The sequence below is a fragment of the Thalia democratica genome, chromosome 2 (genome assembly GCF_965202585.1).
Source record: "Thalia democratica chromosome 2, ktThaDemo2.hap1.1, whole genome shotgun sequence".
NCBI classification, from domain to species: domain Eukaryota; kingdom Metazoa; phylum Chordata; class Thaliacea; order Salpida; family Salpidae; genus Thalia; species Thalia democratica.
This window is the reverse complement of record NC_139166.1, coordinates 47,533,234-47,548,651: the sequence shown is the minus strand read 5'-3', so window position 1 is coordinate 47,548,651 and position 15,418 is coordinate 47,533,234. Positions and strand designations below refer to the sequence as shown.

Genomic DNA, 15,418 nt, shown 5'->3' with positions numbered 1-15,418 from the left:
CTTAATCGGTATTTTTTTTTAATTAGTTTTTTACTCTCGTGCAAAAATGACCTTTCGTGCAAAAGTGTCTTCGTGCATATTTGACCCGTTTCCGTAATATATCTATAATGTACAGATACACGTCTTATCTCAATGTATAACTGGATTTGTTCAAAAGATTACTTCTAAAAGATAACTTGCAAAAGATAAATAATTGGTAGAAATGTTGATAAGACGTTATAAAATAAGTAATTCTAGTTTATTATCAAAGTAGTTTCAATGAGGTTATTTTTTGTGAAAAGTTACAACTTAGTTGTAAATTTTACTTAATAAGATAAAATGAAATATTATTGCATTCTTGTACGAGACTAAGTTTATTTTAATGTTGCGAAAAAATACCAAGATATTTCTACTTGAGTTTAGCACTCGTGGTTGGTTGAAACGTTTGGTTAAATTAAATAAAGAAACATGTTTTTCTAAATTATACTTAATGCACAAAATCAGACTTCTATAGTTTTAACTAAACAACTAAAATTTTAATTAAATAACAAAAAACATGTTTTACGATACTAAAATAACAAAAGTGTGTTAAAGTCAAAAGTGCAACAAACAAGTTTTAGAAGTGTTTGTTGTTTATATACTACTATTTGGTTAAAAGTATATACAGTAAAATATTAATATGAGGTAAGGTTCGATTACAACAAACTGTGTACTACTTTTTTTTGAATAATATATTTTTAGTAGATATTTTTAAAGTTAGTTCTTTAAGTTCTTTAACTAAACTATTAGTCATGTATAAAAATCAAATTTAAAATTAAAAAAATATAAGTTATAAACGATGTTTCTAAAAATTGTTTATTTTAGCTTAATACTTTTAGTTAAAAAAAAGTAAGGTATCTTAAACAGAACAAAAAAACTTTAACTTAACATAGATAAAATGTTAGTTTAACGATAATTATAACGTTTTATTGTGTTTCACAGCTTTCTTTATGTTTACAAAAAAGTTTTTTTGATACTTTCTTCAAAAACTAGTTTTAAAAAACAAACAGATTTTCTAAATTTAACACATTTAAAAAAAACGTAAATTACAACTTAATGTAAAACCCTAACTCATTAACCTAGGTTGAGAACTAAATTCGGCAAATGAAATTAAAAAGAGTTTTATGAGAATGTGATATGTAAAAATTCTAAAATTATGTATGTACATCGGTTATCTTAACTTTTAAAATCAAAAGGGAATCGACGTTCATTAGGTTAAAAATACTAAAATGTCGTTGACCTCATACACAGTCATACTTTAATTTATGGCCTGAAACTAAAAATGGTTAAACTTTTCCAAGGCAGATATGATAAAAACAGATAATAAATAATTTTCTGAATTAAAATAACGTTTCACAGGTTATTTTTTACTAGTTCGAAGTGATGTAAAAGTGTTTTGCTCATAAGAAGCATAAAAAATCAGTTTACAATAGCTTGAAAACAGAAATTATAACTCTAGACTCATCTTAAACATTCTATAATTGGTAAGAAAACAAGTGTGCTATACACAAAAACGAAATCAAGCTTGATAGCATGTGTTCTGCTTCATTTTCAACGCGTCGCCCTCTACGTACTCTTGCTCCCTTCTTCAACACAAGGTACTCCAAAGCGGAAAATTTTTTGAGTTGTTTCCGGTAAGCGTTTGTTCTCGATCATAGGCATAAACAACAGTGGGTTCATTTTTTTGGGTCGTTTTTACCTGTAAAAATTTTTTTAACCTACATTCTGGCTAAAAAAGGAATCTTAACACAAATTTTTGTTGTTTGTTTCCAAAAATACTTTTGTTTTTAAGGTAATTTAACTTGAACTAAAGTTTTTAGGTTGATATGTTAATTTTTAATTAAATTATAACTTTTGCAGTAAGCTTTCAACTTTTACTTCTTTATAAATGACAGAGTAGAATTGCATTAATCTAAGTAGCTTATTTTATAGCACATATTGCCTATTATTTTTTAATTAGTAACGACTCGTACCAAAGCAGTTTAGTTTTAGTAGAATTGAATTAAAAAAACTATATACTTAAAGTAATGCTATTATATTAGAATATTTAAAATGTAACAAAAGCAAAATACAGTACAACATCCAAAACTTTAAGTTCAACTGTGTTAGGTAATTGTAAGTTTTTAGATTTTTTTTTTGAATCTTTTAATTTTGTAAAAAAATATTGAGTTTATAGTAACTTTTTCTTAATAAAATATTTTTAAAGTTTTTAAAGAAAATCAAACCAACCAAGTAAAAATCAAACGGACTAAGTTTTTTAAATTATTCAATTTAATAATAATCAATATGTTTTAAAACAAAACAGCACAATTTTATAAACTAAGCAAGTACAAATATAGTAATTTAATACTTTCTACTTTGTATTTTACACTTTCCCGTTTTCCATGTTAGTTGAAATAAGTATTGATTTCTTCCTAAACGGATATTTTAAATAATAAAAGTTATGTTTCTTTAAAATTTTACCTAGGATGAATGAGAAGACTAATGAAGGAGTTGTGCACATAAAAGTTCCAACAAGCCCGTAGTAAAAATAAGAAACTGAAAATAGTGTGTCTGCTATAGCTGGCCTGTATTTATATTAATAGCTAACTTCAAACAAAAAAATTGTCAGGATTTTGATCAAAGTGGTTAAAATTTATGCGAAAAGTTTTGAAGAACTTTAAAAGTTATACAATTTAAGTCAGATAACAAAATAAACAATACTAAAACCTTTTAAATTTTTTCAAAGTAAATAAAGTGAAAAACCTAGGTCACAAGCTATTTTGATTTTTTAAACAAATTTTAAAACTATACAAAATGAAATGAAAAAAAAAACTACCTGTACGGGGTACTTTCGACAATTACAGGTGACAATGTTGGCGCGGTGAAATTTGCGCAGGTTTCAACACTAGGTGGCAGAACGTCCATTCCTGAACCCTCTCTCGCTCCGTAAACCTTCCTTCCTATGGACATAGTGGCCGTTGTCAGGATGGCGCAGAAAAAACCGCAAGCTGCTCCCTGGAAGGAAAACTTGCTGAATTTAAATGTTAAAATTAGTCGATTTCTGACTAGAGGTTAATACATTTAAATTTGTTTTAGGCTTTAAAAGATACAATACAAAGTTTAAAGTTTTATCATAAAAATGACACGAAATTTGTTTAATTTTAAATATTCTTAATTCTTTTATACGTGTTTGTACATGTAGTTGTGCTCAAGATCAGGGGCAAGAGCTTGTAATGTGGCAAAAAAGTGAATGTATTATTGACTAGTAAAGAGGCAATATGTAATACAATTAAATTTCTACCTTGTGGGCGATAATGAAAAGGACTTTTGAAACGTTGGTTTAAATGTTGATTGCTAATTGAAACTCAAACTGTTTAAAGAAACAAACGTTTTACACATTAACCTTAAAAAAATCACCGCAAAATCACCAACCCACGTGGTCACCCAGGGCAGGAACAGTCCGGCCAGGAACAAGCCGAATATGGGGCCGGTGATGATGCCGTCGATGGTGAACGCCAGCTTGGCGACGGTGTCGCCGAGGGCGTAGAAGAGGAACGTGCCGCACATGATGAGGACGCCCAGCAGGCACCCGATCGCCTTGCTCGTCAGCAGCCACTTCTTCTCCGCCAGCTTTGTTTTCACGCAGGGGCGGACGAAGTCCTCGGTCACCATGTTCGAAAGCGCGTTTTGACCGGAGGAAACGGTGCTGTTGAGTTTACATGAGTTGATACTTTGCATGCCAAATCAAACTTAGTTGTTGGTTAAAACTACGTGTTTGTGTTTGTTATATCTGTAGTTTTTTAGTATGACATTTAAATTTGGTATTTTAGTGTTTGGTGTTTTACTTTTAAAAAGAAAGTGAATATTATTTATGTACATTTCTCTTTTAATGTTCAACCTTCAAACTATCCTGAGAGACTGTTTCCAAAACTTCATAACTATCTTTAGAATGCTTAAACATTTATCTTTGAACGTACGTAAACAGTGTTTGTTGTCATACTAAATACGTACATTTATATACAGTTTATTGCAAAAATTGGAATTTAAAAAGAACAGTACATATGTTTTATTAAAAAAAAATTTATGAAATATATGTACTGTTGTTTTTAAGTTCTAATACTTGCAACTAAATTATTTAAAAGCCTTTTAAGTGTGAAGATGATTTAGTTCATCTAATCTTTGTTTTATGTATGTATGTTTGCTTTAATTCTTTAGTTTTAAACTTTTTAAAGGTTTTAAATCGAACTAAAACTGTTTTAAAAATTTCTATTTATGCTTAAAATTTAGCTGTTAAGATGTAGTTGAGCAATTCATTTTTAAAACCTTCCTCGTTAGCAGAGTAATGCGTCATACTTAAAAAAAGCTGTTAAAGTAATTACAAAAGTCCTGTTAGACGACTTCTAAAAAATAAATGACTAGAAAGACTAACCATTTAAAATAAATTCAAACAAAGTTATCAAAAAAAAAAACAATTTAAACGACACAGCTACCATCAAAATGGTGCACGTTGCAACAATTGAAACGAACCTGAGCATGCCGCTGTAGGCAGCAGAAACGAACAGTCCCGCCATGCCGGGGTGGTTTTCGAACAACTTGACCACCAAGTACGGAACGTACTGGTTCCTGTCCTTGAAAACACCGGACTCGAGCGGGTCGCAACCCTCGAAGTAGGCGTACATGCCGACCCCGTTCAGCGCCGAGTTGAACAGAAGCACCCACAGTATGAACCCGAACGCCATCAGCGCCCTGCAAAGGTGAAAGCGTTAAGCTTTACGCTCCGATGATTTTCGGCGCGTTTTTAAAGCTGAGTAATTTGATGCAAAGGGAGTTTGAAGGCAAGCGACAATGACTCAGACGAAATGTGCTGTGTGCATTAAGTAAGAATTGCGTGTTGGCACTTAAAAATAAACAATTGAATGTAAAAAACTTTTAAATAGAACAGTTTTAAAAGCTTGCACGACAAAAACGTTAAAGTTTTAGTTCAATTGATAGAATACAAGCAATAAAAACTAAAACTGAAGCATGTAAAACAAAATTTTTGTTGAGATAATTTAAGTCAAAAAAAGAATATAAAACTCTATAACTTATAATTTATTGAAATTAACAGCAAAGTAAACCATAAGTTATTTTTAACTTAAGCTTTAGTATTTATAGAGTAGAAAGTATATACAAAAAATTTTGTGTAATTATAAATAATAAGTTTATTTCATATTGCTTTTTTTTAAAGAAACATTAGTTTTCTTATAGTTTTTTTTTATGTTTATAGTTTAAAGACAATTTATTATTTAAATACTAAAAACATTTTTTATTCAGGGAAGCTAGTTAGGTAATTATATTGACCATCCTACAGCAAACTTAGGCCTTTATATTGGCAGATTTAGTAGGTTTAGACCAGGGTTACCAAAACTCATTTCATAAAAGTACCTTTGATGTATACTTAAAAAATAATTGACTTTCATAATAAATAAATAAAAGAACTTTCAATAACCAATGTTTAAGTGTTAAATAATGCCTCTATTTCTTAACTAAGTTAAAGTTACATTCTGGCTAAAAAAGGAATCTTAACACAAATTTTTGTTGTTTGTTTCCAAAAATACTTTTGTTTTTAAGGTAATTTAACTTGAACTAAAGTTTTTAGGTTGATATGTTAATTTTTAATTAAATTATAACTTTTGCAGTAAGCTTTCAACTTTTACTTCTTTATAAATGACAGAGTAGAATTGCATTAATCTAAGTAGCTTATTTTATAGCACATATTGCCTATTATTTTTTAATTAGTAACGACTCGTACCAAAGCAGTTTAGTTTTAGTAGAATTGAATTAAAAAAACTATATACTTAAAGTAATGCTATTATATTAGAATATTTAAAATGTAACAAAAGCAAAATACAGTATTAGTATAATCAAACAAAAGTATATATTAGCATTAACAACATCCAAAACTTTAAGTTCAACTGTGTTAGGTAATTGTAAGTTTTTAGATTTTTTTTTTGAATCTTTTAATTTTGTAAAAAAATATTGAGTTTATAGTAACTTTTTCTTAATAAAATATTTTTAAAGTTTTTAAAGAAAATCAAACCAACCAAGTAAAAATCAAACGGACTAAGTTTTTTAAATTATTCAATTTAATAATAATCAATATGTTTTAAAACAAAACAGCACAATTTTATAAACTAAGCAAGTACAAATATAGTAATTTAATACTTTCTACTTTGTATTTTACACTTTCCCGTTTTCCATGTTAGTTGAAATAAGTATTGATTTCTTCCTAAACGGATATTTTAAATAATAAAAGTTATGTTTCTTTAAAATTTTACCTAGGATGAATGAGAAGACTAATGAAGGAGTTGTGCACATAAAAGTTCCAACAAGCCCGTAGTAAAAATAAGAAACTGAAAATAGTGTGTCTGCTATAGCTGGCCTGTATTTATATTAATAGCTAACTTCAAACAAAAAAATTGTCAGGATTTTGATCAAAGTGGTTAAAATTTATGCGAAAAGTTTTGAAGAACTTTAAAAGTTATACAATTTAAGTCAGATAACAAAATAAACAATACTAAAACCTTTTAAATTTTTTCAAAGTAAATAAAGTGAAAAACCTAGGTCACAAGCTATTTTGATTTTTTAAACAAATTTTAAAACTATACAAAATGAAATGAAAAAAAAAACTACCTGTACGGGGTACTTTCGACAATTACAGGTGACAATGTTGGCGCGGTGAAATTTGCGCAGGTTTCAACACTAGGTGGCAGAACGTCCATTCCTGAACCCTCTCTCGCTCCGTAAACCTTCCTTCCTATGGACATAGTGGCCGTTGTCAGGATGGCGCAGAAAAAACCGCAAGCTGCTCCCTGGAAGGAAAACTTGCTGAATTTAAATGTTAAAATTAGTCGATTTCTGACTAGAGGTTAATACATTTAAATTTGTTTTAGGCTTTAAAAGATACAATACAAAGTTTAAAGTTTTATCATAAAAATGACACGAAATTTGTTTAATTTTAAATATTCTTAATTCTTTTATACGTGTTTGTACATGTAGTTGTGCTCAAGATCAGGGGCAAGAGCTTGTAATGTGGCAAAAAAGTGAATGTATTATTGACTAGTAAAGAGGCAATATGTAATACAATTAAATTTCTACCTTGTGGGCGATAATGAAAAGGACTTTTGAAACGTTGGTTTAAATGTTGATTGCTAATTGAAACTCAAACTGTTTAAAGAAACAAACGTTTTACACATTAACCTTAAAAAAATCACCGCAAAATCACCAACCCACGTGGTCACCCAGGGCAGGAACAGTCCGGCCAGGAACAAGCCGAATATGGGGCCGGTGATGATGCCGTCGATGGTGAACGCCAGCTTGGCGACGGTGTCGCCGAGGGCGTAGAAGAGGAACGTGCCGCACATGATGAGGACGCCCAGCAGGCACCCGATCGCCTTGCTCGTCAGCAGCCACTTCTTCTCCGCCAGCTTTGTTTTCACGCAGGGGCGGACGAAGTCCTCGGTCACCATGTTCGAAAGCGCGTTTTGACCGGAGGAAACGGTGCTGTTGAGTTTACATGAGTTGATACTTTGCATGCCAAATCAAACTTAGTTGTTGGTTAAAACTACGTGTTTGTGTTTGTTATATCTGTAGTTTTTTAGTATGACATTTAAATTTGGTATTTTAGTGTTTGGTGTTTTACTTTTAAAAAGAAAGTGAATATTATTTATGTACATTTCTCTTTTAATGTTCAACCTTCAAACTATCCTGAGAGACTGTTTCCAAAACTTCATAACTATCTTTAGAATGCTTAAACATTTATCTTTGAACGTACGTAAACAGTGTTTGTTTTCATACTAAATACGTACATTTATATACAGTTTATTGCAAAAATTGGAATTTAAAAAGAACAGTACATATGTTTTATTAAAAAAAAACTTATGAAATATATGTACTGTTGTTTTTAAGTTCTAATACTTGCAACTAAATTATTTAAAAGCCTTTCAAGTGTGAAGATGATTTAGTTCATCTAATCTTTGTTTTATGTATGTATGTTTGCTTTAATTCTTTAGTTTTAAACTTTTTAAAGGTTTTAAATCGAACTAAAACTGTTTTAAAAATTTCTATTTATGCTTAAAATTTAGCTGTTAAGATGTAGTTGAGCAATTCATTTTTAAAACCTTCCTCGTTAGCAGAGTAATGCGTCATACTTAAAAAAAGCTGTTAAAGTAATTACAAAAGTCCTGTTAGACGACTTCTAAAAAATAAATGACTAGAAAGACTAACCATTTAAAATAAATTCAAACAAAGTTATCAAAAAAAAAAAACAATTTAAACGACACAGCTACCATCAAAAAGGTGCACGTTGCAACAATTGAAACGAACCTGAGCATGCCGCTGTAGGCAGCAGAAACGAACAGTCCCGCCATGCCGGGGACGTTTTCGAACAACTTGACCACCAAGTACGGAACGTACTGGTTCCTGTCCTTGAAAACACCGGACTCGAGCGGGTCGCAACCCTCGAAGTAGGCGTACATGCCGACCCCGTTCAGCGCCTAGTTGAACAGAAGCACCCACAGTATGAACCCGAACGCCATCAGCGCCCTGAAAAGGTGAAAGCGTTAAGCTTTACGCTCCGATGATTTTCGGCGCGTTTTTAAAGCTGAGTAATTTGATGCAAAGGGAGTTTGAAGGCAAGCGACAATGACTCAGACGAAATGTGCTGTGTGCATTAAGTAAGAATTGCGTGTTGGCACTTAAAAATAAATAATTGAATGTAAAGTACTTTTAAATAGAACAGTTTTAAAAGCTTGCACGACAAAAACGTTAAAGTTTTAGTGCAATTGATAGAATACAAGCAATAAAAACTAAAACTGAAGCATGTAAAACAACATTTTTGTTGAGGTAATTTAAGTCAAAAAAAGAATATAAAATTCTATAAATTATAATTTATTGAAATTAACAGCAAAGTAAACCATAAGTTATTTTTAACTTAAGTTTTAGTATTTATAGAGTAAAAAGTATATACAAAAAACTTTTGTATAATTATAAATAATAAGTTTATTTCATATTGCTTTTTTTTTAAGAAACATTAGTTTTCTAATAGTTTTGTTTTTATGTTTATAGTTTAAAGACAATTTATTATTTAAATACTAAAAACATTTTTTATTCAGGGAAGCTAGTTTTTACTTAACTTTGCCAGCCAACTCTCTATTTATGTTCGTAATATCTGAAGCTGTTAAATAAATATTGTTGCATTGTAATTAGTTGCCTTGTAATTAGAAGTACTTATATATTCTTAATTACCCTTTGCTTTATTATATGATTATCTAGATTTGAAACTTATTTTTACTACTTAGTAAACAAATGATGAGTTAAGCATGAAATATATAATGTTATGAAGTTTGAGTCTTGAATATTTTTTTAAGTAAATGAATACTTTTGTTGAAGACATAAAATAAATTTTACTCAAAAAAAATCTTTATATACAGTTATCATTGTCTTATTTATTAAAAACCATAATACTAAATTGAATTTATTTAGATTTAATATACTGAAGAAAATAAAATATTTGAAAAAATAAACAATAACATTTAGACAAACTTTGTTTGTGTTTTTACTCCTTTAAAGAAACGCAAATACTAACATAAATTTTTATCTGGGATGGTTAAAGTTTCAATTTAATGGTGTAATAGTGATTTATACAACTCAAGCGTTTTTTTGTGAGTTTTTTTTTTTCCACGTATCACTAAAAAAAAGTGAAAAATTAGACAAATTTTGCATTGCATAACAAACTGATTTTATGACCTTTTAGCGTCTCTTTCTGATTTGCACGACTGTAAACGTTGAACTATTGTTTGGCTGCAAATTGGCACTCCGGCCCAGTTGATGCCCAGTCCGAACACAATCGACCATGCGGAGTAGGTGAATGTTGGATCAGGGTTGAACCTGCGTCAAAATAGATTTACTTGAAAATAGCTACCAAGTTGTTTACTTTTAATAAACATTAACTTGAAATAAAACACAAGCACTTATTTGTTTTGGAACTTGAAAAAGTAAGAACAGGTAGAATTTAGCTAGGCTTATAAATGTTTTATAAAGCTTTCATGTAAAAAATAAATAATAAAAAACCAAAGTATCCTAAAAATTAACAAAATCAATGCAATCTGATAAATTATTTTTGTGTTTTCGAATTTATTAAAGTAGTTTCATTTGAAATATAATTAGAGATGTTTTTCATAAAGGAGTGTGTTTATAAACAAAACTTTTATCTTTCTATTTTTTAAGAACATGTAGTTTGTGTTTTATTTTTAAAGAGTTTTTATAAAAGTTTACTGAAATTATAATACTGCCGTGTTTAAATAAAGTTTGTTACCCAAAACCTAACAACAAATGTGCTTAACAAAATAAACTTAATAAATTGCAGAAAGGATTAAGACTTTTACCTTATTTTGACTAAAGTAAGTTTTTCAGACTTTCAATTTTATATAATTATATTAATCATTTTAAGTACAGACTGATTTAAAGGACTTTTTGTTGTTTTATATTAAACGCAAACTATATTGGTTTTTTACCAAGTGTTCGTATAAAATTAGTTGTCAAAGTTTTACTTAAAAATCAAATAAATTGAAATATAAAGAATCATTTCGCTTATTTTAACCGTTATCTTTTACGGATTTTCATTAAAAAACATAGTTGTTGTCACAAAACAATTTAAAGAACATTAAGGTTTTTTTTGTTTAGTTAAATGGAATCAACACTAGCTGATTAAATCCTGAAAAGGTATGCATGAAGTATATTTTTAGTAGTAGGTTTTTAAAGCAATTTATTAGCAAAAGTCTAGCGAGGATAATAACAAAACAGTTGAACAGTGTAACTCACAATAAAGGATAAATATCTAAACAAGGACCATACTTACACGTATAAAAAGTTAAACAGATGTATGTTTATTTCATTAAAAGCATTGTCTGGTAGACATAATTTTTCTGCTTTGTTAAGTTTTAACTAGACGAAGTCTGTATTAAACTGTTAATCAAAAAACTGTTTTAAAACCTATTTTCACGCCAAATACTGTACAAATACGAAAAGCGTTAGAAATAAAAATTTGTTCACAACCTTAATTTAGATAAAGGTAACATTCAAGCAAACAATAGATTTTCTGCTAACAATCAAGAATTTGAAACAGTAATTAGACAAGTTAAAGGATTTACTAAAAGACAGTTTTTTGTTTAATTGTACAAATATATTTTATGTTATTCCACACATTCAAGTATGTTTTCAGTATACTTCAAAAAAAGGCTGAATAGTAAACATGTCCAGTTATTTTTAGGAATTTTATTAAGTGTAATCAAAAATAAATAGATGATTTGTTTATTTAAGTTTATAAGCTTCTTTGGTTATAAGTTTAAGTCTCTCAAGGTATTTTGCAATGAAATTACTTTCAAATTTATACCTGTATACTATTTTTTATTTATAGAACAGTTAGCTGACTCATGAAATAAAAGTTGAGCAAATAAATAATAAAACTTCGTTTAAATTTGTCAGGTTTAAATTTTTTATTGGAACTTTGAGGTTTCAAACACAAAAAAAAAGTAAAATCTGCATTTAACTAACAAAAACTGTAAAAGGACCAAAACATAAAGACAGATTTAACAAAAGCAGTACTGTTTTTAATCAAAACTTTCAGGAAGAAACTATCTTTCTTAAAAGTAAATTTTACTGATTTTTTTATATTAAATTTATAAACCACTTTTTAAAAACTATGACACAAGAAAAAGTTCAAACTAACGTTGCAAAATTAGTTCTGTTGCCTCTTTCTAGCGCCATCCACACCTTACTGATGCCCCCAACATTTAGACACGTCGTTATGAATACGGAAAAGCATCCGAAAACCATGATGAACGCTTGAAAGAAGTCCACCCAGATTACTGCCTTCATTCCTCCCTGTTTTTAATATTTTAAAAATGAAAAAAGTTAAACTAAAATATACAACTTTTGACGATGAACAAGAAAACAAAAGCTCCAAAAAATAAAAGGTCTGACAACCGAAACTCACCAAAACCGTATAGAAAGTGCACACGGAACAAGTGATGATCACACCCCAATGAAAAGAAATTGGGGCAACCACTTCAAGCGCTAGAGATGTGAGATAAACAGCTACCGACATGTATAATGTCTAAAAAAACATGTTCAGTTGATGTTTAATTTGCCTTTCTGTAAAAGCTAAACAAAGTGTTTACGAGATTACAGGTTTTGCAAACGTTAAACGTTTTGCATAGTTAGAAAAACAAAGGAATTTTTTGAAAAACATATTTTTACATAAGCTGTTTACTGTATAGATATATCCGAAATAGCTAACCTGGTTTATAAGTTGAAAGAAAGATGCCATTTTTCTTACCCACGTATCGAATCTCATTTCTAAATACTATAATATATATATAAATATATATAAGTTTTATTAGTTTTCTTAACACATTTAGCTACCTTTTTAATACATAGTTTCAAAATATCAAACAAACTTTATTATAACAACTACTATATCACATTCTTTTAAATACTAGTTTGTAAACTAAAGAATGTATAATTCGATTTTAAAATTTTCTAAATTTATTAATTGTTAATAATTTATTGTAATTAAAGATAAGAGACCCTAACAAAACTATTTTTTGGGAATATTGAAAAATTTTAAAAAAATCCTTATTTATTTAAAAATATTGACAGTTCTATTTAATAAGTAGTACTGCTTTCCAAGTTATTAAGACTCAGTAGAACTCTGTAGATAATTTTTGTTGTAAGTAGACTAGCGCAATGAATTTATTTTGTGTTTGAAAATTAAGCTTATACTGTTTAATTAAGTTATGTAAACAAAGTTACACATTTAAACTTTTAAAATATTTTTTTTAATATTTTCTGGCCTAAAATACTAATATACACTTAAATAATTTTTTTTTACAATTGTCACTGAAAAACTTTGAATAAATGTTTGAAAACAAAAATAATTATATACTGTTTTATAATTAACGCATATTTTATGGTAAACACAAATGATTAAATAACCTTTGTTAAATATTAAAATCAAAATTCAAAAACCGAAATGCATAAGTTTATTTACATAACTTTTAGACTCAAGTCTTCTTTTTTTTTCAGCTTTAGTTTGACATTCTAAAATCTTAAGCGTTCATCAACTTAAAAACATTTGAAGCTTTAAATTCGGAGTATAATTATTATTGAAAATTTATCTGTATTCTAACAAACAGTAATTGTAGATCACAGCTCATAACGAAACTGTAAACTATAAATTTTGTTCTGAGAGAAAAACTTTGATAAACATAATGATAATTTCATTGTAAAAATTAATAATCATCTTACAACTTTTGTTTTGCACTTCTCGCATTTTAAAAAGTGAAATCCATCGTTTTTATTATTTTGCAAAATAAATTTTGTTTCAATTAGCAATTGTTTAATATATGGAATGTATACAAACACATCAAAAAATAGTTAAGAACCCACAGCACTTGAGACGTAACCACATTGTGATAGAATATGCGGTTAGAAAGGCTTAAAAGTAAAGTTAATATGAATACTTGTTTGTAATGCCTTTAAAATCATGAAAAATGTTTATTTTCAACAAAATATTTCAATCAAACATATTTTATTAAGTTTGAGTATAGAAACCGGGTCTGTATTTAAAGTAAGGTCTTTACAAGTATTGATGGACTAAGTACACAAGACACTAGCTATCATTAATTTTTGAACTTTTTAGCCAAAATAAAACTAACGCTTGAAAGTTTCGTTGGCTTGTTGCGTGTAAGTATCAAGTGAAAAAAATATATACAATGGCAAAAAACTATCTACTATCATACAAAAACATTACGAATATATTTTAGATTTCCTGACGAACCTCGTACGCAGAAGCCAGCTTGACTCTGTGCAAAAAGGGGATGAAGTAGAGGTAGGTGGGAATGAACTGGACCATGGCGGCGAAGCTCATCCACAACACGACCGTTCCGTTGTCGTACGACAGCGCGGGAAGCCCCAGAACCGTGAGCGAGGAGACGAACGTGACGGCCATGGAAGTTCCGATCGGAATCTGCGTGTTTGAAATAATTATTTTTTTAAATCAGAAAAGTGTAAACGTTTGTTTTAGTTTTGAAAGAATAAAATTATGCGAAACCGTTTTTTATGAAATTGTTAGTTATAAAAAAAACATATATAAATTTCCGAAATATTTTTATTTTGACAATAATTTTAATTTTGTGCAAGTTATTGTACATATGATGGAAGGCCACTTAAACTGAAAGATACATAACGATAAAATCAAAAACAAAAAAAAAAATCATTTTGTTTAAAACAAAAATAAAAAAATAGTTTAGTATGAAATTTATAGATTAACATAAAAAGCAAAATTAATAACCACAAACTTATACTTATTTATGCTTTGATGTAGAACGATCAACATCAAATATTTAAATACATCATCAAAAAATAATCTTTAAAACTTTTTCAAAGAAACTGTTAAAAATATAACATTTGCTAAGTCCTACTTTTTAATAATGAAACTTACAGGGGAAAGCAAGTTGTCAGCGTAGAAGAAGTTTGACAGTGAATGATTGTTTTTATCTTTGTAACTTTGATAAACACCTACTAGCACAGCAATACATAGTGAGACTGGTAAAAAATACTTGTTTTTTTGTTGAATGAAAATAATAATGAAAAAAAAGCTGAATTTCTAATCAATAGGTGCTTTTGATTTTTAAGCTTCAATTAATTAATTTACTGTATATTGAACAATTGTTTTGAATAAATTTAAACTTACTTTTAAATAAGCAACCACTTTAAAAAATTTGTTCTTTTTTTCTGCTTTTGCAAAAAACTTTTTTTTTTTGTTTTACTAAAATTTTTAAGTAGTATTAAAAAACTAAAATACTTAAAAAAAAAATGCTAAAGTAAAAATTAAATTGATTAATGTACTTACTTCCAAACACCATGTAGTTTACTACGCCAAAGTTTTCTGACTCCATTGTTGTCCTTTTATTTTTGCAGTTTTAAAGGTTTACCTAAAATAAGTTTTAAAATTTAAATAATTTTTCTAATCTATAACTTTTCGTCAGTATTGCTATTTTTAACAAATATTGCGCTTTTTTTTTTTTTGCCAAAAACCCACATTTTATATAATTTAAACAAGTTTTACATTTACATAATTGTGCATAATGTATAATACGGGTATATTGAACAAAAACGAAAAACTACTCAAAATTTTTATTGGTTCAAGGACCTGGATACGCAAAAAGACCTCTCGGTCATCAAGTTGCATACTCAACTTAATCAAATTTATAATTAGCTACAAATTAAATAAAGGAAAAAAAAGTTTACAGTCAAAATTTAAACCTTACAACGAAAAACTCTATCTAAAATGAGACTATTAAACTTTACAACATTA

The 15,418-nt window shown here is 28.5% G+C and overlaps 1 protein-coding gene across 1 annotated transcript; it reads right to left on the bottom strand.

Annotated features, from left to right (window-relative positions):
- Positions 1–2,832: 2,832 nt before the first annotated feature.
- On the bottom strand, positions 2,833–14,999 carry LOC145828630 (sodium-coupled monocarboxylate transporter 1-like). The gene is made up of 14 exons (XM_082936385.1): positions 14,954–14,999; positions 14,543–14,646; positions 13,880–14,068; positions 12,338–12,403; positions 12,035–12,154; positions 11,768–11,922; positions 9,787–9,927; positions 9,583–9,601; positions 8,365–8,534; positions 7,254–7,542; positions 6,673–6,851; positions 4,528–4,746; positions 3,418–3,706; positions 2,833–3,015 (listed from the first exon to the last, which is right to left on the bottom strand). The coding sequence occupies exons 1-14, from the start codon at positions 14,997–14,999 to the stop codon at positions 2,833–2,835; spliced, it is 2,169 nt and encodes a 722-aa protein (XP_082792511.1).
- Between the last annotated feature and the right edge of the window lie 419 nt (positions 15,000–15,418).

Bases quoted from the DNA above. Each gene is read 5' to 3' on its own strand.
- LOC145828630 (XM_082936385.1), bottom strand. From the start codon at position 14,999: ATGGAGTCAGAAAACTTTGGCGTAGTAAACTACATGGTGTTTGGAA. The intron at 14,647-14,953 runs GTAAGTACATTA...ATTTTTTACCAG, and splicing joins AAACTACATGGTGTTTGGAA to TCTCACTATGTATTGCTGTG. The intron at 9,928-11,767 runs GTTAGTTTGAAC...ATTTTGACGCAG, and splicing joins AACAGAACTAATTTTGCAAC to GTTCAACCCTGATCCAACAT.